Source organism: Stigmatopora nigra, chromosome 9 (assembly GCF_051989575.1).
Source record: "Stigmatopora nigra isolate UIUO_SnigA chromosome 9, RoL_Snig_1.1, whole genome shotgun sequence".
NCBI lineage: Eukaryota > Metazoa > Chordata > Actinopteri > Syngnathiformes > Syngnathidae > Stigmatopora > Stigmatopora nigra.
This window is the reverse complement of record NC_135516.1, coordinates 1,137,501-1,160,953: the sequence shown is the minus strand read 5'-3', so window position 1 is coordinate 1,160,953 and position 23,453 is coordinate 1,137,501. Positions and strand designations below refer to the sequence as shown.

The 23,453-nt window shown below is 40.6% G+C and overlaps 1 protein-coding gene across 5 annotated transcripts in view; it reads right to left on the bottom strand.

The window, feature by feature from the left end:
- Positions 1-23,453, bottom strand: part of depdc5 (DEP domain containing 5, GATOR1 subcomplex subunit) — a 162,742-nt gene that overhangs the window by 37,048 nt on the left and 102,241 nt on the right. For all 5 annotated transcript variants that reach the window (XR_013327305.1, XM_077723785.1, XM_077723784.1 and 2 more), the window contains exons 32-38: positions 22,732-22,810; positions 19,516-19,628; positions 13,233-13,328; positions 9,349-9,481; positions 5,586-5,685; positions 5,272-5,508; positions 3,396-3,565 (exon numbers count right to left, since the gene is read on the bottom strand). Coding sequence is in view for 4 of the 5 variants with exons in the window: in XM_077723785.1 (XP_077579911.1) it covers positions 3,396-3,565; positions 5,272-5,508; positions 5,586-5,685; positions 9,349-9,481; positions 13,233-13,328; positions 19,516-19,628; positions 22,732-22,810 (928 nt within the window). In the remaining variant the exon portion in view is untranslated. The remainder of the gene's footprint in view (positions 1-3,395; positions 3,566-5,271; positions 5,509-5,585; positions 5,686-9,348; positions 9,482-13,232; positions 13,329-19,515; positions 19,629-22,731; positions 22,811-23,453) is intronic.

Below are 23,453 nucleotides of genomic sequence, written 5' to 3'. Positions count from 1 at the left end.
AAGTTGCATTGAAATTTGTGAATTTTACAATTTTTTGTGTATAGGCCCCCCTGACTCCCAAATTGCACCTTCGTATTCATGGTTTTAATAGGGAATACAGATGTGTTACTTTGAAGGGAAAATATTAAGAAAAATCATCAGAAGTGGTATTTCTGAAATATAGCATGAATCAAAAGCAAGTTAGTAGGGTCAATTTCATAACTTAATATGCCTGTCTTTGTAAATTCAAAATAACAAATTATTCAATTTGAAAAAAAGAAATAAGTCTATCTTGATGAGAACCTGATGCTTTCTAATTATATAAATTACAATTTTCTTACTGGAGGTTTAAGATGTTGTGGCAGCCATATTGCTTCTAATGTCAAAATATCTCAATTGTTTCGTTGGTACATATTACTCCAATAGTAGTCACTTTCGAACAAGAAATGAAACGGAAAAAAAAAACGGTGGAATTTAGTTTTATTTCAAAATCAAGGCTACTCACGTCCGGCGAAAAAAATGTAGACAGTGTTTTATGCAAGATACATTTATCTTTCAAAAATTTCATTCATAGACGTCAAAATATATATATTTTTCTAGCGATTTATCTGTCTATCTTTTCTCTATTTGGAAATAATCAGCATTTGCTTGCATTGTGACGTGATGGCACACGCAAGACCGCATTTTGGAATTTATGTCATCGTGTCCCGGTGCCATCAAAATATTTTTTTGTTGTGTTTTTATGCCATATAAGCCGTACCCTCGATTCAGTCTTCATTTTTTTGTCCGACAAAAGCGGCATATATGCGAGTAAATACGGTAGTTTTCAATCACTATTCTTGTTTGTACTTCTGAAAGTGTTGTTTTTCAGGACTTTTATAAAAATGTTGTGATGGCCCACTTCATTAGAACTGGAGTTTTGTATTTTTAGACTTTCATGATCATCACAGATGATCAACAATAACAAGGGCCTTTATAGTCCACTTGGGTCACATGGACACCATAGGCCACAGTTCAATGATGATTGACTTTGTAGCCATGTCATCGGATTTGCAGCAGCAGTGCTTGGAAACTTCAGTAAAGAGAGGCGCACCTTCAATGATCGGCCGATCTTAAAATTGATGTAGTAGAAGTTGTGGTGGTGGTGGTAGTAGTAGTAGTATTCACATAGCATTGTGTATAGCAAGACATTATTTGACTTGCTTTTTGAAATGCTCCTGAACACAACACACTGCAGTGTGTTCGCTAGTGCTTGCTGCGTTCCGAGCAATTAAAGGGAAGTGAATGAATGATAGTTCCTTTGCTGCCATTCTCTCAGTTCAAATGGATGGGACATATACTCATGAACAACTCAAATAAAAGTACAGCAGAAGAATATTAAGATCCACAAGTCTTCCACAAGATGGGGAACTTCTCCAGACTGGGACCGAGGTAGAGAATATGCAGAGTCACTCTTCCAAAAGTATCCGCACAGTTCCTGAGTAGTCTGGAGCTGAAGACACCAGTAGCAGAGCAGAAGCCCTTGACTCCTGAAATTCCCAGCGGTATTGAGGCGTTGCTCCTTCTGCTGAGTGTTGTAACAGTTAGTCCCATGTGTACGACAGCATAGGCATAGCTAAATGGTTCCAAAAAGTAGCAGAAAGCAGAAATAAGCCAGGCTAACAGAACAAGGAAAGTTGTAAAAACATTAAAGTAAAAAGTATAAAGTACAAAATAAAGTAAAAAGTATAAAGTACAAAATAAAGTAAAAAGGAATGTATTAAGAAATATTATAATGTAATAAAAAAGATAGAAGGGCTGTAAAACACGTAAACAAATAAGAGTGGACAGATCTACTGCCACTGGCCGTGACGGCGCCATCTTGGAAAAAAACTTGTAAACTTTCTGCCATATTGAGGATCTACTGCAGGTTTTAAAGGAAGACCACGTTCTTCAGCCTCATCGTCATCGTTGTCCGCTGCCTCTTTTTTCTCAATTCCCCGATGGCATAATTTTGATGAGGTCCTCATCAGTTGGGAGTGGTTCTGAGTAGCTCTCGAGGAGTGTCTTGACGACCTCTCGTCATGCCCGCTTCACGGTCTTATCTACGACGTAAATTTATCATAATGCTGGTTTATTATTTTTTTTCTCCGTGGTTACACCAATCGCTTGGTGTCTGTGGAAAAGGATACTGTTGCCGTTTTCCGAATGATCGCTTCTTCTATCTTTGTATACTGCACAGTAGATTCATTTATGCTACAATGGCATGCTGCATTTTAGCATATCTAGGGAAATCACATTTTCGGTCATTGTCACGAAATCTCGTTTTTTCTTGGGCTCATGGGATTGGCCAGACAGCTTAGGAGGCATTTTCAACAGCAACTCAAAATCCAAACAAAGCAGGAATAGGCTCGTCATAGTCTTTCTCCACAGCTGATGTGCGCGATGCGAAATCCACTCGCAAAAAGGCAAGGGGTCGTTCTTCTTGGCTTGTTATAATTTTTGGCACATCATTTTTCTTCTATGGTGAAATAACGCTTCTTTAGCACTCAGTGCCAACCAAGTCAACACCGAAGAAGAAGCAGAGCCCTGACTTCTGCCATTTTTCATCCCGTCTCCCACTTGCGAGTTTCAGGGTGAATTTTGACATTTTTCAGATGTTTGTTTTAAATCTCATCTCATTTTCTCAACCGCTTTATCCTCATCAGGGTTACTTGGGGTGGTGGAGCCAATCCTAGCAATCTCCGGGACATAGATGGGGGACGCCCTGAATCGGTTGCCAGCCGGTGGCAGGGCAGGGCAAGGAGAAAGACAACCATGCACACTCACACCCATACCTAGGGGCAATTTAGAGGGTACTATAACCCTATCATGCATGTTTTTGGAATGTGGGAGGAAACCCACGGAGATCCGGGGAGAACATGCAATCTACATAAAAGTGGACCAACCTGGACTTGAACCCACGACCTGAGAGCTGTAAGGCCGACGCGCTAACCACTCGCATGCTCGGGCAGCCCCATAGTAGAACAATAAATTATTAATATAAAAAAAGTGATGCACTGAAGCCGCGAATGTCGAAGCCGTGGAGCGGTGAGGGATGACAGTAGTAGTATGGGTTTGTGTTATAGATAAACTGGATGGAGCAGCAGTAGTAGAAATAGAAGAATGGTTCAGAATTATGTTAAGAGTTGTGTTCCACATAAACTAGATGGAGCGGTGATAAAAGGAATTTCATACAATAATTAACCCATATTGATCCATTTTTAAGATACATTGGATTATAAAGTTCACTGCCGGCTCCCTTTTACTTGCACCATACGGTGCGGAAAATACAGGAATGTGGCAGCAGTAGAGCCACAAACTAAAACCACCAATAAAGTCATGTGAAATTAATTCCTCAGTTAAATCATTGTACATGAACGGAAAAATATACTTACCATCTCAAAGAGAACTCCTGCAGTGACAGCCATCCAATGAAGTTTGATCTCGAAGGCAGAATTGAGGCAGAAGTTGCCATGATAATAACAGGTACACCACTCAGTTCGACCACGGCGATTATTCACATTCACATCCAGAGTAACCGCCTTTTGCTCTGGGACTGTAGCAGCTGGGAGATTAATGGACAAGGAATTACTGATTGGCGAGAACGAAACAAATTGTCTGGAAAAAGAAACAATACAAATAGATGCAAAGGCAGAAAGTGAAATCAATTTAATAGTGTTACCACAGTTGATGCTTTGTTGTTGCCACACTGTGTGTTTCAAGGGCTGAGGAGCCAAAAACGTTTTTTGTCCGAGTGACATTTTTTGATTAAGGCTCACTGATTATTTCATGGAGTCTTTCCGAGTAATTCAGGTGCTAGTATCGAATTGGTTTGCACTATGGGCATGGATAGGTTTTTTTTAAGTGTTCTCCATTCCAAAAGTATTACCAATGTTAAGGATTGTGGCAAAGCATATTCGATGTTTAGCCTTTACCCTAAATGTATTACATGATGGTAGTCCTCGTATTTAATGATAAATGAAGTAAACCAGTTGTTGACTTGAACATTTCATAAATGTAGTTGTTTAAAAAACGAGCAACAAAGTACTCAGGGATTTGCAAATTTATTTTAGATTTAAATGTTGTGGCATTTCCTCAGTATTAATTATCCTACACCAAGAACCTATTATCTGGAATACTGAAACTGAAGGAGCTTTGGACAATCTATAGAACTGTTTTTCTACAATCTCTCCCTCTGCATCATTCTTGCCTGACAGAAACAACCAATTACAGTAGGGCAAATAAGTATTTAGTCAATCACCAATTGTGCAAGTAATCCTACTTGAAAAGATTAGAGAGGACTGTAATTGTCAACATGGGTAAACCTCAACCCGAGAGACACAATGTGAGGAAAAAACAAAAAATCACATGTTTGATTTTTAAATAATGTATTTGCAAATCATGGTGGAAAATAAGGATTTGGTCAAAAACAACATTTCATCTCAATACTTTGTTATTTACCCTTTGTTGGCAATAACGGAGGTCAAACATTTCTGTAACTGTTCACAAGCTTTTCACACACTGTTGCTGGTATTTTGGCCCATTCCTCAATGCAGCTCTCCTCTAGAGCAGTGACATTACTGGCTACTCCGGGACCTTAAAATGCTTCTTACAAAGCCACTCCTATGTTGCCCTAGCTGTGTGTTTGGGATCATTGTCATGCTGAAAGACCCAGCCACGTCTCATCTTCAATGTCCTTGCCGATGGAAGGAGATTTTTATTCAAAATGGCCCCATTCATTCTTTCCTTTCACACAGATCAATCGTCCTGGTCCCTTTGCAGAAAAATATTCCAAAAAGCATGATGTTTACACCCCCATGCTTCACAGTGGGTTTGGTGTTCTTCGGATGCAATTCAGTATTCTTTCTCCTCCAAACACGAGAACCTGTGTTTCTGCCAAAAAGTTATATTTTGTTTTCATCTGACCATGACACATTATCCCAGTCCTCTTCTGGATCATCCAACTGTTCTCTAGCAAACTGCAGACCGGCCTGGATGTGTACTGGCTACAGCAGGGGGACACAACTGGCAGTGCAGGATTTGAGTCCCTGGCGGTGCATTGTTTTACCGATAATAGTCTTTTTCTCATGGTTGAGGTTTACCCATGATGACAATTACTGGCCTCCCTAATCTTTTTCAGTGGGAGAACATGCACCATTGGTGGTTGACTAAATACTTATTTGCCCCACTGTAAATGTGAAGTTGGATGCGTCAGTTGTATGCATTGGTGCAATGTTATTCAAAAAACTGCAGAACCTCAGCTCTATTTACCGAGCAGTGCAACTGACTGGCTGCGCCCTCCAAAACTGCGACTGAAAGATGTGTGCCTGCTTGCATGACAGGCTGATCGACTCGGCAGCCGGGGTTGGAGGAAAGCTGGTAGATCACAAGGTTGTTGCTCCTCTAAAACGAAGGCCACCTCAAACCACTTTTTTTGAAAAAGGGACAAGTCTTCCAAGGCTGCAGAGGGCCATCCACAACCTGGGTTTTGGGGTAGCTGTGTACTTGCTGAAAGAAAATCAAATAATAAAGTTGAGTATTTGTACTTAAAATCAAAATAGCGTTTTTTTTTACAATGTATTCACCTTCCTTCTCTGCCACAATCTTGTAAATGTAGAAGCCATAAACAAAGGTACGCATTGCATCTCCAGATGCATGGGCCACCAAACCTTCCTCAAGCATTTTCTATAAAAAAATATATATATATTTTTTTAAAAACACAAGTACACCGAAGACAATCCTGCTATGTGGGCCTGTATTTTGAACCACTTAGTAAGCCAATTAAAAAGATTGAATTGACACCCAAGTTGACAATAAAACTCCCATGTCAAATATGGTCAAGTTTTTTTTCTGCCATTTAATTTGGAAATCTGTAATTGTAGATAAATAGCCTCAGTATGAGTATATTTTAACATATTTATGTATTATACACATTTCTTCATAGCTGTTCTATCATTGTCTTTAAGTGTATCCACAAAAGTGGATTCTCACTTTTCTATAAACATTTGATTAGATGACATAGCAAGATATTTTTTACAATTTTGCCACGGCGAGTATTTTTCCACGTTTAAATTGTCATGACTTGGAAGAACTTGCTCATTTCCGTAACAATTTAAATAGTTACATGACTAAAAATATGTGCTAGTTTTGAATAGTTAAATATTAGTATTCTGTAAACTAATTTAAAATAAGAAATTTTTGGTGCATTAATTTTTACAAAATGTGAAAAATTAGTTAAACTAGCAAGTCGCCATTGTTGCAATGCACACTGGGCAGTGACACCATCCAGTTGTACTGCCGTAATGTAGCCTGGCTTTTGGACCTGTGACTGTTTAGTGACAAAAACATAACGTCTGTTTAACCTTTTGAATTTGAAGTGAAGCAAAAAAATGATTATCAGGACTCATGATGCTTCATACAGCGAGTGGCAAAATGAGGTGAGAAAAATTACAAAACCAGTGCTGCATGTGTGGCAATTTAATTAATATTTGGGGTTGAATTAATATAATGGGTTTGTGTCCCAGTGATCCTTGGAGAAATGTTGTCTGGGGCCTTGTGCCCCTGATAGGGTCACCCAAGGCAAACTGGTCCAAGGTGAGGGACCAAACGAAGAATGGCTCAGAAGACCTCATGATGAGCAACATTATTGGACAACGTCTGCCCTCACCAGGGCTACACTCTGGAGTCAGGTCCTGAGGAGGGGCGTGATGGCGAGCGCATAGTGGCTGGGCCTACACCCATGGGGCCCAGCCGTGCACAGCCCGAAGAAGTGACGTGGTCCCCTGTGAGGGCGGCCAAAGAGGTCGGATGCGCTGACAGTTGGGCGGCAGCCAAAGGAGGGATCTTTGGCAGTCCGATCCCCAGCTGGCTCTTGGGACGGGGAATGTCACCTCTGGTTGGGAAAGAGCCTGAGATAGTGCCTGAGGTTGAGAAATTCCGGCTCAACATAGTCAGGCTCACCTCTACACACAGCTTGGGTCCTGGTATCACTCCTCTCGAGGGGGCTTGGATACTCTTCCAGTCTCGAGTTGCCCACAGTGAGAGACACAGAGTGGGTGTGGGCATACCTGTTACCCCCGGCTTGTTGCCTGTATGTAGGGGTTTACCCTGGTGGATGAGAGGTTGGGGAGAGGTTGTTTGTGCATATGCACAAAACAGCAGTTCAGAGCACCCACTCTATTTGGAGTCCTTGGAGGGGGTACTGGAGAGTGCTGCTGACCTCGACTCGGGATGTTGTGAATTGGTAGGTCAAATATTTTGAAGACTGCTTAAATTCCACCGACGTGCCTTCCCATGAGGAACCAGAGCTGGTGGACTCTGGGGTGGACTCTCTTATCGCTGGAGTTGAAGTCAAAAGAAGGTGGTTTAAAAAATCCTTGGTGGCAAAACTGGTTGTGGATTAGATCTGCCCAGAGTTTCTAAAGGCTCTGGATGTTGTAAGGCTGTCTCAGTTGACACACGTGCAAAACTATGTGGATATCGGGGACAATGCTTCTGGATTGTCAGACCGGGGTGGTGTTTCCCTTGTTGAAAAGTGGGTGTGTTCCAATTACGAGGGAATCACATTCCTCAGCCTCCCCAGGAATGTTTATTCTGAAGGAAAAGAGACCACCGGGAGGACGAATCTCGGATTCAGTTGGAGAGTGTGGTTTTCGTCCTGGCCGTGGAATTGTGGATCAGCTCCACTCTCTCAGCAGGGTCCTTGGGGGGTCATGGGAGTTCATCCAACCATGCTTCATGCGCTTTGTGGTCTTGGAGAAGGCGTTTAACCGTGTTCCCCGGGAAGTATGCTTTTTGCAGATGATGTGGTTCTGTTGGATTCACCAGACCGTGATGTCCAAGTCTCGCTAAAACGATTCGCAACCGAGTGAGAAGCAGTCGGAATGAGAATCGGCTCCTCCAAATCTGAGACCATTGTCCTCGAACGGAAAAAAAATCCTCTGCGGGACAGGGATCAGGTCCTTCCCCAGGTGTGGTGGAAGAATGGAGCGGTAGATCGACAGGCGGGGTCTGCAGTGATGCAGACTCTGAACCAGTTCTTCTAAAAGCGAGACTCTCTATTTACCGGTTGATCTACATTCCCATCCTCATCTACAGTCACAAGCTGCGGGTCGTGACCGAAAGAACGAGATCCCGGATACAAGCGGCTGAAATGAATTTCCTCCGCATGGTGAGAAGGTCGGTCATCTGGGAGGGCCTCGGAGTAGAGCCGCTGCTCCCCCGGATCGAGAGGAGCTAGATGAGAGATTTAATAATCATTTAATGACTGTTGAAAAAAAAAATACCACAGATTAAAACTGGTGACACGGCTAGGAGTGGATAGCATTGTCACTCACAGAAAACACTTTGTGCAATTTTCATTGTTTTATACGCACGTGCACACGCTCACCCAAAGGTTGAGCCCACTACTCTAGTCGCTCTTCACACATACACGACAGCAGACCCATGCACCCTGAGAACATTATTGTGAAATTTTCAGACAATACAACAGTGGTGGGGATGATCACATGGGAGAATGAGACGGCCTACAGAGATGATGTCCTTAGATTGAATAATTTGGCACTAAACGTGTCCAAAACCAGATCACTCATCTTGGACTTTCGATGGAACAGGGCTGGTCGTCGCCCCTGTATATTAATGCAGAATGTGTGGAGCAAGTAGAGACTTTCAAATTCCTAGGAGTCCACATCCCTGCTGATCTCACTTGGGTGGCTAACGCCATCATCAAGAGGGTGCAGCAAAGGACCTAATCTAGAATCATTACTACTACATATACTTCTTATGCGCATATCACAATTAAAGCATGACAATACTATTTGTAGTCGATGATGACATTTTCATCTGCTACTAGTGACTGAGACGATCCGGATTAGAGCCAAAATGGGTAAAAAGAAATCAGTTTTACAAAAAACATATTTAAAAAAGTCTCGAACAAAAATTGTGATACCGCATAAAAAAATTAAAATGATCAAAAACATATAAAACACAGGGAAAATACGTATAAATTGACAGGTATAAAATTTGAAACCACAAATTATATGTCTGTACTTGAAGGGTGCGTGGGCTTGTATTGACATTTGTATTTTGTGAGACAATTAACTGAATTTATAAAAAAACATTCTGAATAATATAATAATAAAGAAAATTGATTTAATCAAAAGTTGCTGTATCTATTGTTTAAGCCAGGAAACAGAACAACCCCAGTGCCATTCAAATAAATGTATTTGTTACCAAAACAATTTTTGATCACAAAGGAACTAGGAACACCCCCCCCCCCACCCATGTGCATAATTTGGATTAGAAATATTGAAAGAGAAGAACAAATATTTGAACCAAAGAAAATATTACCTGCATAAGTTCAACAGCCATGCTCTGTGATGCGATGCCCTTAACATTGTTGACTAACCAGTGGATGACCTCAGCGCTTATGAAGCAGTTGATTGGTAGGCACTTCTGCTCTGGGAGAAGTAGTACACCTGTCCTATGTTCATAAATAAAACGTGATTTTTTTTTTCCGAGATCTTGAAAAGAAAACACAGCAACACACAATAGCTGCTTTCAAACATACAGTGGGGCAAATAAGTGTTTCGTCAACCACCAATTGTGAAAGTTCTCCAACTTGAAAAGATTAGAGGCCTGTAATTGTCAACATGGGTAAATGTTTACCATGACAGAAAAACACCTCCAACTCACATTGTTTGATTTTTAAACAATTTATTCCCAAATTAGAGTGGAAATTAAGTATTTGGTCACCAACAAGCAAGCAACATTTCTGGCTGTCAAAGAGGTCTAAAACATCATTCTCTCACACTCAAAAACTCTACTATGGCGAAGACCAAAGAGCTGTCGATGGACACCTGAGACAAAATTGCAGACATGCACTAGGCTGGGAAGACTGCATCTGGAATAGGTAAAAGGCTTGGTGTAAAGAAATCAACTGTGAGAACAATTATTAGAAAATGGAAAACATACAAGAACACTGATAATCTTCCTCCATCGGGGCTCCATGCAAGATCTCACCCCCAATAACAAGAACAGTGAGCAAAAATCCCAGAACAACGCGGGGAGCACTAGTGGATGACCTACAAAGAGCTGGTACCACAGTACCAAAAGGCTACTATCAGTGACACAATGCGCCGCTAGGGACTTAAATCATGCACTGCCAGACGTCAATGCCTACACACAAGATACACATCAAGACCCGCCTGGAGTTCGCGAGATAGCATTTGGGTGATCCAGAAGAGAACTGGGAGAATGTGTTATGGTCCGATGAAACCAAAATAGAATTGTTTGGTAGAAACACAGGTTCTCGTGTTTGGAGGAGAAAGAATACTGAATTGCATCCGAAGAAAAGTTGAAAAGTTCAAAATTGTGTGTTTAAAGTGTTTCGATGCATAGAGAAGCCTCATCTGCTGACCAAGAGGCAGCAAAAAGGTTAGTCGAGGAATTGTTTCACAAAATAATTAGAGAGAACGGTTATCTTATAGAGCAAGTTTATAACATGGATGCCACTGGCGTTCTGGAAACATATGCCTTCCCGCACATTTTCATTCAAGGATGCCAGGGTCGAAGTGGCAAGTTTCAAAGTTCACACGGATCGCCTGACACTCATCATGTGTGGGAATGCTGCTGGCTTCATGGTTTGACTGGCCCCACGCTTTGAAAAACAAGAACAAAGCATTGCTGCCTGAGTACTGGATGAGCAACAGGAACGCTTGTATCACGACAGCTCTCCCTAAGGACTGATTTTTTAAGTGCTTCATTTCGAACGTGTACCTCGCCAAAAGGGGGCTGTCCTATAAAATTGTCCAAATACAAGACGCAAATACAAGATTGCCACATATCTGACGAACATCCAGAATGCAATTAAGGACATGAAGGAGAAGACCATGATTTGCAGCTGGAAAAGTGTGCTCCCAATGCTGATGTTCATTGTGTCCCAAAAACCTGTATCTTGCATAAAACGTGATACAATTAACTTGTGCTTGCCACTGCTCGCTCAGGGCGTCGCCATCCCACCACAGATATAAATGTACTTTGACTGGCCAGACACAAGTATCCTTGATAGATGTGCTAGTTTACCATGTCAGCACATTCCAATAGTACTTAAGACTGAGCGAAGGTCTTGCGGTCGATTGTTGAAATATCAACCTTTATACCTATGACATGTGTATCCAATGCTATTATTGCACCCAGAGACTTGCTGAAAACTACAGTGGTACCTCAATTTACGAGTGAATTGAGATACAAGTGAAATTTTGAGTAAATATTTATCTTAAGATACGATACGCATACAGTTTCAGGAACATGAAGTGAAACCGCTAATGCGGTCTTTGAACACGAGGAATGATGCTGGCCCCGACAAAGTACCTGAGAAGGTGGTCAAAGCCTGTGCTGACCAGCTGGCTGGAGTTTTCTTTTTTTTTTTTAATTGTTCCCTGCAACAAGCCATCATTCCATCCTGCCCGAAATCTGCCATAATTTTCCCTGTCCCCAAAAGGCCTACCATTGACAGTCTGAATGACTATAGGCCTGTTGCACTCACGCCTGTGATCATGAAGTTCTTTGAAAAGTTGGTCACCCGCCATATCAAGAATACAATCCCTCCCTCAGTGTACCCTCACCAGTTTGCTTATAGCGCAAACAGGTCCACTGAGGATGCTATCGCCATTTCTCTACACACAGCACTGAGCCACCTGAAGCACCATGGGAATTATGTGAGGATGTTTTTCATTGACCATAGCTCAGCCTTCAACACTATAATACCAGACATTCTGACTGAAATAATCTAACACCATGGACTATCCTCTTCCATCTGCTGCTGGATAAAGAACTTCTTAACCAACCGACCACAAACTGTTACACTTGGTCCCCATCTCTCTTCCTCCGTTACACTGAGCCCTGGCTCCCCTCAAGGCTGTGTACTGAGTCCTCTACTGTATTTCCTATACAAATCCGACTGTACACCAACCCACCAGTCTGACACCACTGTGTTCGGACTCATCTCATAAGGGGATGAGTTGACCTACAGAGATGAGGTCAACAAACTGTCTTCGTGGTGCTCGGTGAACAATCTCACACTGAACACCACAACAATTAAAGAAATAATCCTGGGCTTTCGCAAACAGCACATATCTGGCCCCACTCCTCATAAATGGAGTATGTGTAGACAGGGTCCAGCCCTTTAAATTCCTGGGGGTCCACTTCACGGATAAGCTCTCCTGGTCTTCAAACACCGCGGCAGTAGTGAAGAAGGCCCAGAAACTACTCCATTTCCTTCGAGTACCCAGGTAACCTTCTATAGAGCCACTATGGAGAGCATCTTGGCATACTGCATCACAGTGTGGTACGCTGGAAGCACGGCAGCAGACAAAAAGGCTATGCAGAGAGTGATGAACACTGCCCAGAAGATTGTCGCCTGCTCTCTGCCCTCACTGGAAGATATTGCCAGCCCTCGTTACCTCAGCAGAGCTAGGAACATTGTCGGGGACCCATACAACCCTGGTCACAACCTGTTCCAGCTGCTGCTCTCTGGCAGACGCTATAGGTCTCACAAAGTATGGACAAATAGGCTTGAAGACAGTTTTTTCCCACATCCATCAGGATTCTAAACTTGCGATAACGCGACACACAATCCCTTCTGCGTAATAACTTCGGGATGAGGTAATATGAAAAGAAGTTAGGCGGTGATCTGCCTCCTACTGGCTGACTGAAGGTAAGTGAGAAACAGTGAGAAGTAAGTGATCCGCTCGGGAGGTGATGTGATGTATCCATTACGGCACAATGCCAAATTATGAGGCTGAAATTATCAGTTATTTGGGTCTTTTGCTGGGAAACGCACTTTATGGAGAAGCACTACCTATTTTGTCATATGCAGCTGGGTATGACAATTAGGCTTTTGCTTTTACAAAGACAAGCGTATTAACTTCCTTATGATATTTACCCTAATAGCGTGCGCTTGATTAATAGAGTATCTGAGAAATGCTACGTGCGATGATTTTTCTTAAGTTTCTCCCTTCAAAGTAACACATTTGTACTCCCGATTAAAACTTTGAATATGGAGATTAGGATTGTGAATCAAGGGGCGGCTTATATCGGAGTTGTAAAATTCAACAATTTTAAGAGTGTGGTTAATATGCGAGTACATATGTTAAAACAAAGGCATTTTTAATTTAAGATATACCCCTGCAAGAATATGCAACAACGAGCAGTTTTCTATAACATACACTTACGTAGGATTTTTGATCGCCTCCAAGATTTCCAGAAGTGATGACGAAGAGGACAGAAAAAAGCCTTCTGTTAGAGGTTGCACACTGCATACTCCTAATCTGTGGCAATGATCACAATAACATTAAAAATGAATAGAGAATAAGAGATGCAGTTTACCAGGATGAGAAGTCAAAACGTTTTTAAATGGTCTGTAAAGCACATTTGAAATCCAGTTGTGGGAAAAATAGCCGAATTTCACTCATGGAATTGAATGTTTTTTTTGCCCATAAACATGTGAGTAGTCTTTCATTTTCAATAACATCAATCTGTGGATTACAGTGTAAAAAAATGCACTGCATTTTTACTCCTTAGTTCACAGTTCTTGTTTGAGAATCAACTTCTTTCTTATAATGAACAGACAGACCGGTGCAGAGTCCGCATCACTGCAGCCGCCTGTCAATCTCCTGTTCCATTCTTCTCTCACTCGTGAACAAGACCTGAAGTTACTTAAACTACTCCACCTGGGAAATGACCTGATCCCTTAACCCGGAGAGGGTATGCCACCTTTTTCCAACTGAAGAGCATTTCTCAGATTTGGAGGTGCTGAATCTCATCTCGATCGTTTCACAATCAGTTGCGAATCATTCCAGCAAGAGGTGGAGATCACCTTGGAGATGGTTTGATGAAGCCTACAGAACCACATCATCTGCAAATGTATCGATGCAATACTGAGGCCACCAAACCGAAACCCCTCAGTGCCACGCCTGCACCTAGATATTCTGTCCATTAAAGAGATGCACAGAATCAGTGACATAGGGCAACCCTGGCGGAGTTCAACCCCCACTTGAAACTGAATCGACTTACTGCCAGCTACGCAGACTAGACTCTAAAACCGGTCATAAATGGACCGGGCACTGCATAACAGGGGTTCCGGAACCCCATACTCCCAGAGTACCCACCACAGGACTCTCTGCGGGACAGGATGTGTTTGAACGCCAAGTCTAAAAAGCACAAGTCTACAAGGCAATCGTCTTCGGGTAGTGTTTATTTTTTTAAACGTCCATCAACCAGCACGACAGAAGGCCAAGTGAAATCCAAACAGTTAAGAACCATTAGCAACTAATAAAATGGGTGAAAAGTTAAATTTTAAATAAATCATTAACCGTTAAAATGTGTTGTTGATTAATGTTGTTAATGTTGTTGTTTGAATTCTAAATGTTTTGTTCATGTGTTTGTCATGTCTTGTTAGGGTTTTGGGTGGATGTGTGCGTGTGTGGATGTGTGTGTGTCTGTGGATGCTTGGTTTTCGCCTTGTGTCACAGACCCTCCGGGCTTCCCTTCCTCAGCGCAAGGGAAGCCTGAGGGATACACAAGGCGAAAAACAAACAGACAAATAAACAAACAAACACGCACGCACGCACACACATTCACCCAAAACAAGACATAGGAGTGGTTGTGTGCTCTCTCTGTTGCATACTGTTACCTTCCTCTTCTTCCCCTGCGTTTCAACACGGAAATATTTTGTATGCTTCTTCATTTTAAGACATTAATCAAGTTCTTATAATTTGGTCTCATTTTTGTGTTTCCTCACAATTTTCATACAACATTGGATTACTTTGACCATATAAAGTACAGCTCTACTGACATTTAACGCAGTGGTTTAACGTGCCGGCGCGCTATTGTGCGCCCCTGCGGCTGACTGGATGGTGTGAGTTTCCCAGGGGCGCCTGCATCGACGATAAACTCGGCGACAATGGAGGGCGTTCGAAATAGTGAAGCGGGCGCGATGCGAGCAATTACAGTAAAACTGTTGCACGTTGGTGTTTGTAGAAAGACCGGAAAAATTGATTGTCAGCTTTATTGAAACAAGAAACGTTGTCTGCTCGAGCGCTCACGAGCAGCGCGCATATACCGTATATCACTAATTGTCGCGAGTTTATCGTCGATGCAGGCGACTGGGGAAACCACCACCATCCAGTCAGCCGCAGAGGAGCACACAATAGCGCGCCGGCAACGCTTAACCACAGACGTATGCGCACAGCGACCGGCTTAATGCATCAGCTATCAATTTTTATGATTCGAGGTGAACTGCGCATTGGTCTATTAAAAGAAACGAAATTAGCGAATAATATCTGAGGCGCCTGTCTTCTATTTATTTAAGCTTCGTTCGTTGGAAAGGGGTAAAGAGGGGGGCGTTGGCATTTTGGCCCGGCGGTGAAGGGGGCGGTGGCCAAAAAAGTTTGAAAATCACTGTTTTAAAGTTACGGAAAAAGTTCTGCAACAAATTAATTTTGTAAGTACCGTATTTTCACGACTATTGGTGCACCACATTATAAGGCGCACCCTCAATGAATGACATTTTTCGATATATAAGGCGCACTGTATTATAAGGCACACAGTCTATTTTGGAGAAAATTTAAGACTTTTAAGTGTGCCTTATAGTCGTGAAAATACTGTAATTGCTATTGACTTCCAGGTATGAAGCACTCACTTCACAGTCACCTCTAGAGCCAGCCATTGTTGATGTTTTGGATTTTTTTTGTATAAAATCTTGCAGTGGGGGAGGAGCTATATGATGGAAGATTTTGTAAACTAAGATGGCTTCTGCATATTTAACAGTATTGTTTCAGTTCAGGCGTTTGTGTTTTTTTAATATCCGACAGTGGTGGTATTTCGTTTTTGGTTTTCTGTTTATTTCCATATATAAGGTGCACTGGATTATAGGGCGCACTGTCTATTTTGGAGAAAATTTAAGACTTTTAAGTGTGCCTTACAGTCGTGAAAATACGGTAGTAGTATGACTGTATGGTGATCCTTCTTCACTTCGCGGCTTCACCCCATCGCGTTTTTTTTCCCCAGAAAAGAAAGTTCATAAAAATGTGAAAATCCACGTAGAAACTTGCAAGCAGAAGACAGGTCACTCAAATGAGGAAAAAAAATGGTGGGCAGTGGGCGGTGGCCATCATTTTAATCCAAAAATACTGCTTTCTGGGTGGCCAGGATGCCATGTGAGGGTGGATTTTTATCAGAAATTCGAGCCCCATGTGACCTTTTGCCGAGGAGCTTATTAAGGAAACATTTTGCTCGGCGAATTGGACAGCAGAGAGCACCAACGGAGGGGGACTTTTTTTTCTTGTTTTCATATGCTTATAACTGCAATATTTAATAAATACACTTCTTGAATACTTGGGTGCTTTATTGTGTAGGCCCTGAAAATATGTAGTTTGGTAGTAATAATAGGGGTGATCCTACTTTCTTGTCCACATTATGCACAAAATTAGAGGGCTTACTGAAATTTCATTGAAAAAATGTATAATAAAATGCATGAGGCGCTTTTTAAAAACTATAACTCTTGGAAAGATAATGTCCAGCTATATATTTTCAAAACAAATCCAGTAAGGCATGTAAGATAACATTAAGATAAAATGAGTTTGCCACATTAAAACGTACCATGATTGTTGAAACCCAGCTAATAATAACTCATATAGACATGTAACAATCCACACCCCAATCTGACCCTGATGTTGCGTTATTGTCTGACACTTATATATCTTTCCTGTTCTGAGACACCAGACCATGAGGCGATCTCCCAAACTCCAGTTTGAGATAATTTGTGAATAATTTTGTTCAAAAGTAGTGTCGCTAACAAACGAAGTTCTGATGGTTTTATACTCACAACAAGAGGGAATTGTAAGATAACATTAAGATGAAATGACAAAGTCGCTTGGCAATTGCTTGTTCAAGTCGTATCAGTTTTTGTAAGTATAGAAACATCGGTGTCATAAGAAACTTGCCCTGAGTTTGGTTGTTGTCATGGGGACTTAACACTGATTAACCGGACTTCGCCCAAAGTTTGGTCGTTGCCATTGAGACTTATCACTGATTAATCAGACTTTGCCCAAAGTTTGGTCATTGTCATGGAGACCTGCCACTGATTAATCAGACTTTGCCCAGAGTTTGGTCATCATAGAAACCATACTATGCCCTGTTTTCCTATATTCAGACTGACTCACTGTTCATTCAGAGAGAGTTACGAGGACAACAGACTGAGTGTGTTCGCAGCTTTTTTAGCTCTCTCCCCAACTTGCAGTCCGGTAATAAATGTATTTCCTATTAAATTGATATCACTCTTTCTTAACCTGTTCCCGACGTTGTATTTTCACATCTATCAGGCCCTAAAATAATGCAGACCAAAACAAAATTCGAGATCAGGGCACAAGACGACGGACAACCATTCACTCTCAGTCATACCTATGGGTGATTTAGAGTGTCCAATGAGCCAACATGCATGTCTTTGGAATGTGGGAGGAAACCGGAGTCCCCGTAGGAAACCCAGGCAGGCCCGGGGAGAACATGCAAACTTCACACAATTGGACCGACCTGAATTTGAACCCAGGACCCCAGCGCTGTAAGGCCGACGCGCTAACCACTCGCACCACCAGGCCCGCCTTCAAGCCAAGTTAGAATTTTTTTTTTTTTAATCTTAGCAACACATAGCAAGACAAACTGAGGGATTGGAAAAGACCTGTGAGCTTCTAAAACCATTAAAGGGGACCGTACACCCAAAGTAAAAATGAATACATTGTTGGATCAGGTAAAGGAAAGACTGTCGTTAACAACCCTGGGAAATTTAAAAGAATGAAAAGATATGAGCAAATGGAATAGAAAAACAGCATGGCATGCTGGGGCTGAGGTGCTGTAAGCTTCAATTTAAACTGTCAATCATACTGCAGGCATTTGCTAACGCTGATGGTATTTCATTGAGCATGTTTTTTTCTGCCAATACTATCATACATGTGAACCATATGAGCAAGAATATATCTAGTATTCAAAAAGAGACAGCATGTTTCTGAGTGTTTTTCTCAGTGTATGGTATTTTAAAATTGTTTTTGAAATGATCAATATGAATTTATCTAGTATAAAATAGCACTAGAGCTGGGCGATATGACAAAAATTGTTATCACAATTAAAATTAAATATCATTCGATATCGATAAATATCACATTTTCTTTTCTAATTTGAAACTTCACACTGAGTAAATAAGAGAGAGCACATTTTTATGAACAATTTCCATGTAAATGCACATATTTATGTTAATATGTAAGATTTTATTTTTGTTGTTCAGTTGTGCAATAAAAATAAGACATGTTGCACTTTGAAAAGTAAAGCATAAAATCTGCAGAAATCTTGATAGATTTTAAACGGCCATTACGTATATAAATTTGCTTTCTTTGCCACACAAAAAGAAACTGTAAATTTACCTCACAAATGGCCATCTACAAAAAAAAAAAAAATAAGTTGGGATCAATTTAACCCATTTTTACCGATGGTAAAAAAATATATATATTTTTGCAACATTTTTATTTATATAGTAAGAAAAAGTAAGATAAAGTAAGAAAAATATTACAGGCTGTCCTCAAATAAGAAAAGTGGGTTAAGGACATTTTCAATAAGGCTGTTCTTTTGTACATTTACAAGGCATTTAAAAAAAAATGAAGAAAACGCCAGGGAGAGTTCACTTGGATCTTTTAGTGGATGAGATCTGTGTTGTCATTCATTTCATAATCGCTAACTGTCCCTTTGCGTTCATTCTCCATGTTAGCATCTATTGCTAACATTCTAATAACATGTTTCCTCTTCTCCTTAGCATTGGTCTTAAACTAGCATTGTTCTTGAAACAGCGCCCTCGCTCTTTGTAGTGGTCGGGTGATGATAATTGCAGTTTAAAATTATTGAATTTTATGGAAAGTTTTTAATATTATCGTTGACAGAAATTATTTCACAATAACTATTGTTCTTGTTTTATCGCCAAGCTCTACATATCAATCTTGATAAACCAAACGTATATATATATCCCACAATGTAGTAAATTTAGTCTAAGTTTAGACTGATGGCAATCACCTGGTTCATCATTTAGTTTCATTTGATTGTTTTGTATTATTGATCAGTTTTGATCCCGTATCCCTGTCTCCACATCTCGTGTCACCCGTTTAAACTGCAAATTTCCATCTTTAATATAATGCAAACAACAATGATTGAAAGCAAAACACAAGTTAACAATTAATCGATGTCCCTAAATTAGATTAGATAACTTTATTCATCGCGTACTCCGGAAATTCAATGTCACAGTAGCAAGAGGGTGAGAAAATATCTTAATATAGTCTTTGGTAAAATTGTGGTCAAATCCACTAATCTTGCTATTTTAAATGGACAACCCCCACAAAAAAGGACGGAAATCTAAGTAATGAAGGAGATTATAAGTAGAAAAAGCTGCAAGATGTACTGCAAAATGAAATTTAGTGTTACCTGTTGTCAATGTTAATGCCAGATGCAGTCTCTCCTGTGGACTGGACAGGTGTGCCAGCTGTCAATCCTACCTGATAGCATTTGTCCACTGTTTCAATGTATTCAGCAGCCAACTATATGAATGAAAAAAAAGTGATATATCATCATTCACTTTTATAGAGAGAACTAAAACAAAATGATGACGTCTGAGATATGATAACTCTCTCAGCCTCAAGCATTCTCCGAAAAGACTTCTGAAATGACTACCTGTATTTTGTCTCATCCTCTGAGTTAAATATTGTGCATGATATGCATGTAGACATGGGAGGTATCATATGAAAGATTGGATTCAAAGATTTTTTTCTGAAAGAATATTGACATTTCTTATTCATTTCAATGGGTTACCATATTTACTTGCACATAAGCTGTTTTTGTGAGACGAAAAAATTATGACTGAATCGAGGGTACGGCTTATATACGCATAAAAACACGACAAGCGCGAAACTGCAAGTTGATGCCGCCATGGCATGATGATGGCATGACAAAATGGCACCTTGACAGCAGAACGAAATGGCGTCATGACGCAAGAGAATGCACCAGATACGGTCATTTCTTTTCTAAATTAAGAGAAAACATAAACAAAATTTAATTTGAGGTCTATGGATGAAATTCAAGAAGAACAAAAATGTAATTATTTTGCATACAACTTAAAACAACTGATGTTCCCGCGACTGCTCGCTCGGGGCACAGCCATCCTACCTAGGTCCCGGGGGAACCCTCTTACCTAGGGCGCTGCTGTCTCAACCTAGTTAAACATGCGCTGACCGGCCAGACACGAGACGAGTAGCCTTGATTTTGAAATAAAACAAAATTCCACTTTGATTTCTTTGTTCGAAAGTTACAATTATTGGATTAATATGGTCCATCGAAATAATTGAGATATTTTGACATTAGAAGCAACATGGCTGCCACAACATCTTAAACTTCTGTTAAGAAAGTTGTAATTTCTGTAAATAGAAAGCATCAGGTTCTCATCAAAATGTACTTTTTCCTCAAATTGAACAATTTGATATTTTGCATTTACAAAGACATACTAACTCATGATATTGACTAATAATATGCTTTTGATTCATACAGTATCTCAAAAATATAATAAGTGTTATCAGTGATCATTTTTCTTTAGATTTTCCCTTCAAAGTCACACATTTGTACTCCCGATTAATTCCATGAATATGGAGGTGAAAATTGGGCTTATACTCGAAAAATTGGCAAGTTTAAGGGTGCGGTTTACGTGCGGGGGAGTAAATATGTTAATATTATTTTTGCTGGAACAAATTAATTTCATAATGGGAGATCAGAGCACAGTATTTTGTCATATGAATGAACCAAATGTGGCGGATTGTTGAGTGTCATTTCAAAGGTGTGTTGATGGTATTTTGGTCATGTTTGGTTGGGGGTTTTGGTGGGTGTGTTTCCTTGTGTCCTGTGCGTATGAGTTTCACCTGCAGTGTCTTTTCTGGCTCTCATTCCCTTGTGTGACACAGAGAGTGGTTATTGTCATCAACCCCCATTTGTGTATTTAAACCCTAAACTAGTTTTTGTGCATCAGCGTTTGACTATTTTCTGACTACGTTGGGCCTTTCGTTAGTGTGCTTTTTGTGTGCTTTTCCCGTTCAGCTAGGGTTAGGGTTATCTGTTGATTTTCCCCAGTTCTATGTTTGTAAGGTTGTTTTATATGTGTTTTCCCCATAAACTCTTATGTTTGTGTACCGGCATTTCCCTTTTTGTTGCTTGCTAATATTTTGGAATATTGACGCCCCGTTAGTCTACATAACACCTATTGTGGCAGATAGCAACATGTGTTCAAGAGCCAGGGCAGATCTCCTTCATGTTCTCACTGTACTGACCTCAAGCTCTAAAAGACGCAGAGTTGTTCAATAGTACAAAGTAGTTATTGCTTCCTGGTACGGCTGTCAACCTGGGTATACATTATGTAGTATGTTGTGTGTGTTTTTTGGGGCCAATACAGCTGTGACTAATTCCCACTCAACCCCCCCTCCAAACAAGATCCACATCCTGCCCGTAATTCTACCTTGTTTATTTAAGCATGCCACTTTAGTGTTTTTCTTCCCCTGCGTTGTCCCGTATTTCAGGTTATCTGTGGACTTTAGTTAATAAATTCATTCATCATTTAATACTAATTGCCTCGTGTCTGTCTCCTCTTTGGCCGGGTTTTTCTGCTGTAGTAGTTGCGACTCCCTGGTACTTCTTACCACCAAGGGGAGTCGTAACACTTCCTGTCTGCAACCAGAGGGTGTTGTGCATTTTTCCACTAGAATACTTACTGCTCCTGGGTCTGAATCGGCTCAACATATGTAGAATAGTGTTTCCTCATAGGTCTCTGCTCTGGATATGTTTTGTTATCCCTCTCACATACAGCCAAATTACCTTTAATCCATGTTCTGCTTAATTTGTTTTTCTTTACCCATATTGTGTGGTCAGGGTGTCTATAGTTTGGAACAAAAGCAATTTTAGAGTACTTACAATATTTTTTAAATGATTGTGGGTTAAATTTAAGACCTTCACAAGGTATTAAAAATAAGAAAAAACAGACCCAGATTGCATACAACTGACATTTATTGTCATTAAAACAAACACTCCTTGAGAGGCCATCTCACGGCTGAAATGAAACGTCAAGTCCGGCATGTGAACTCCGAAATTGCGGTCATTCCGGGAGGTTTGACGAAGAAACTCCAACCGCTGGACATTGCCGTGAATAGAGCATTCAAAACAAAGTTGCAAACGGCTTGGGAGCAATGGATGTTTGAATGTATACATAGTTACACAAAGACCAGCAAACAGCAAGTTACGCGACGATATGTCAATGGATTATGGATGCCTGGACTCAAGTGTAAGACAGGATTGTTGTTCGAGCTTTCGCTTAAGCTGGCATCAAGTTCGCGGAATACACCGGCGACAACTATGACTCTGACATGTGTGATATAGCATGTTGGGCGGATGAATTGTCCACTTGGCCGAACTCTTCATATAAGATACAGATGATGAGTTGTTTGGCGCTTTTGTAGATGTTTAACTAAATTTAACTTCTATTAAAGTGAGTACCTTTCCATTCAATAAAACACAATTAAACTTATTTTTTCTCGTGCTGCCTAAAAAAAACACACTAGCCTTCTTTTTTTCCACTTTCATTAATATAAAATATTTGGAAAGCCTTGCCTTGCATTGATTTTCTGCACTGTAGAGTTCAGAAGCAGGTGTGACAAGCTTGGGCTTTTGCAGTTGCTCCTCCAGTGTCCTGCATGAATGGAAAAAAACAAAACAGAAAATAAGAACTTTTTAACTTGAAAATTACAAAAACAATTTACAATGAGAAAGTGAGTTTTGGGTGATTTCTGACTGGAACAATAAGTGGTGATAATGTGCCAATATTTGCCATTGAGAGGCTGATGAAGCCATGGCTCATGTCTTCATGTGACACCTACATGGACTCACTGTAGTCAATGCATTGCAAAAGTCTAATCAATCCAACTATTGAATCTCATTGGAGATAGCCATTTAACCAGATAAGGAACATTCAGCACATTTAGGTAATTTATGTTGCAGCGGTGATGCAGCAAGGAGAAAGACGTGCGGATGAGACGTGGGAGTACTGCACTATCGGAGGTTCCATGCTCTTTTGTGTCTCTGTGTGGATGCAGATTTCCCCACATAAATCAATAGTATATATGGTTAAAGTAAATAATAACATTTTAAAAACAGGTGACGGCAACTTTGAGTGGGATTTTAAGTGTTCAGCGGTGTTGTACATTATAGGAAAAACGTGTGACATGAAACCGTGACCCATCTCCAAACTTATAGCTTGTTATCATAATTGAAAAAGATATGTGAGTTTGCATGTATGTAAATGTTAGCTACAGTGATAAAAACATTAATTTATT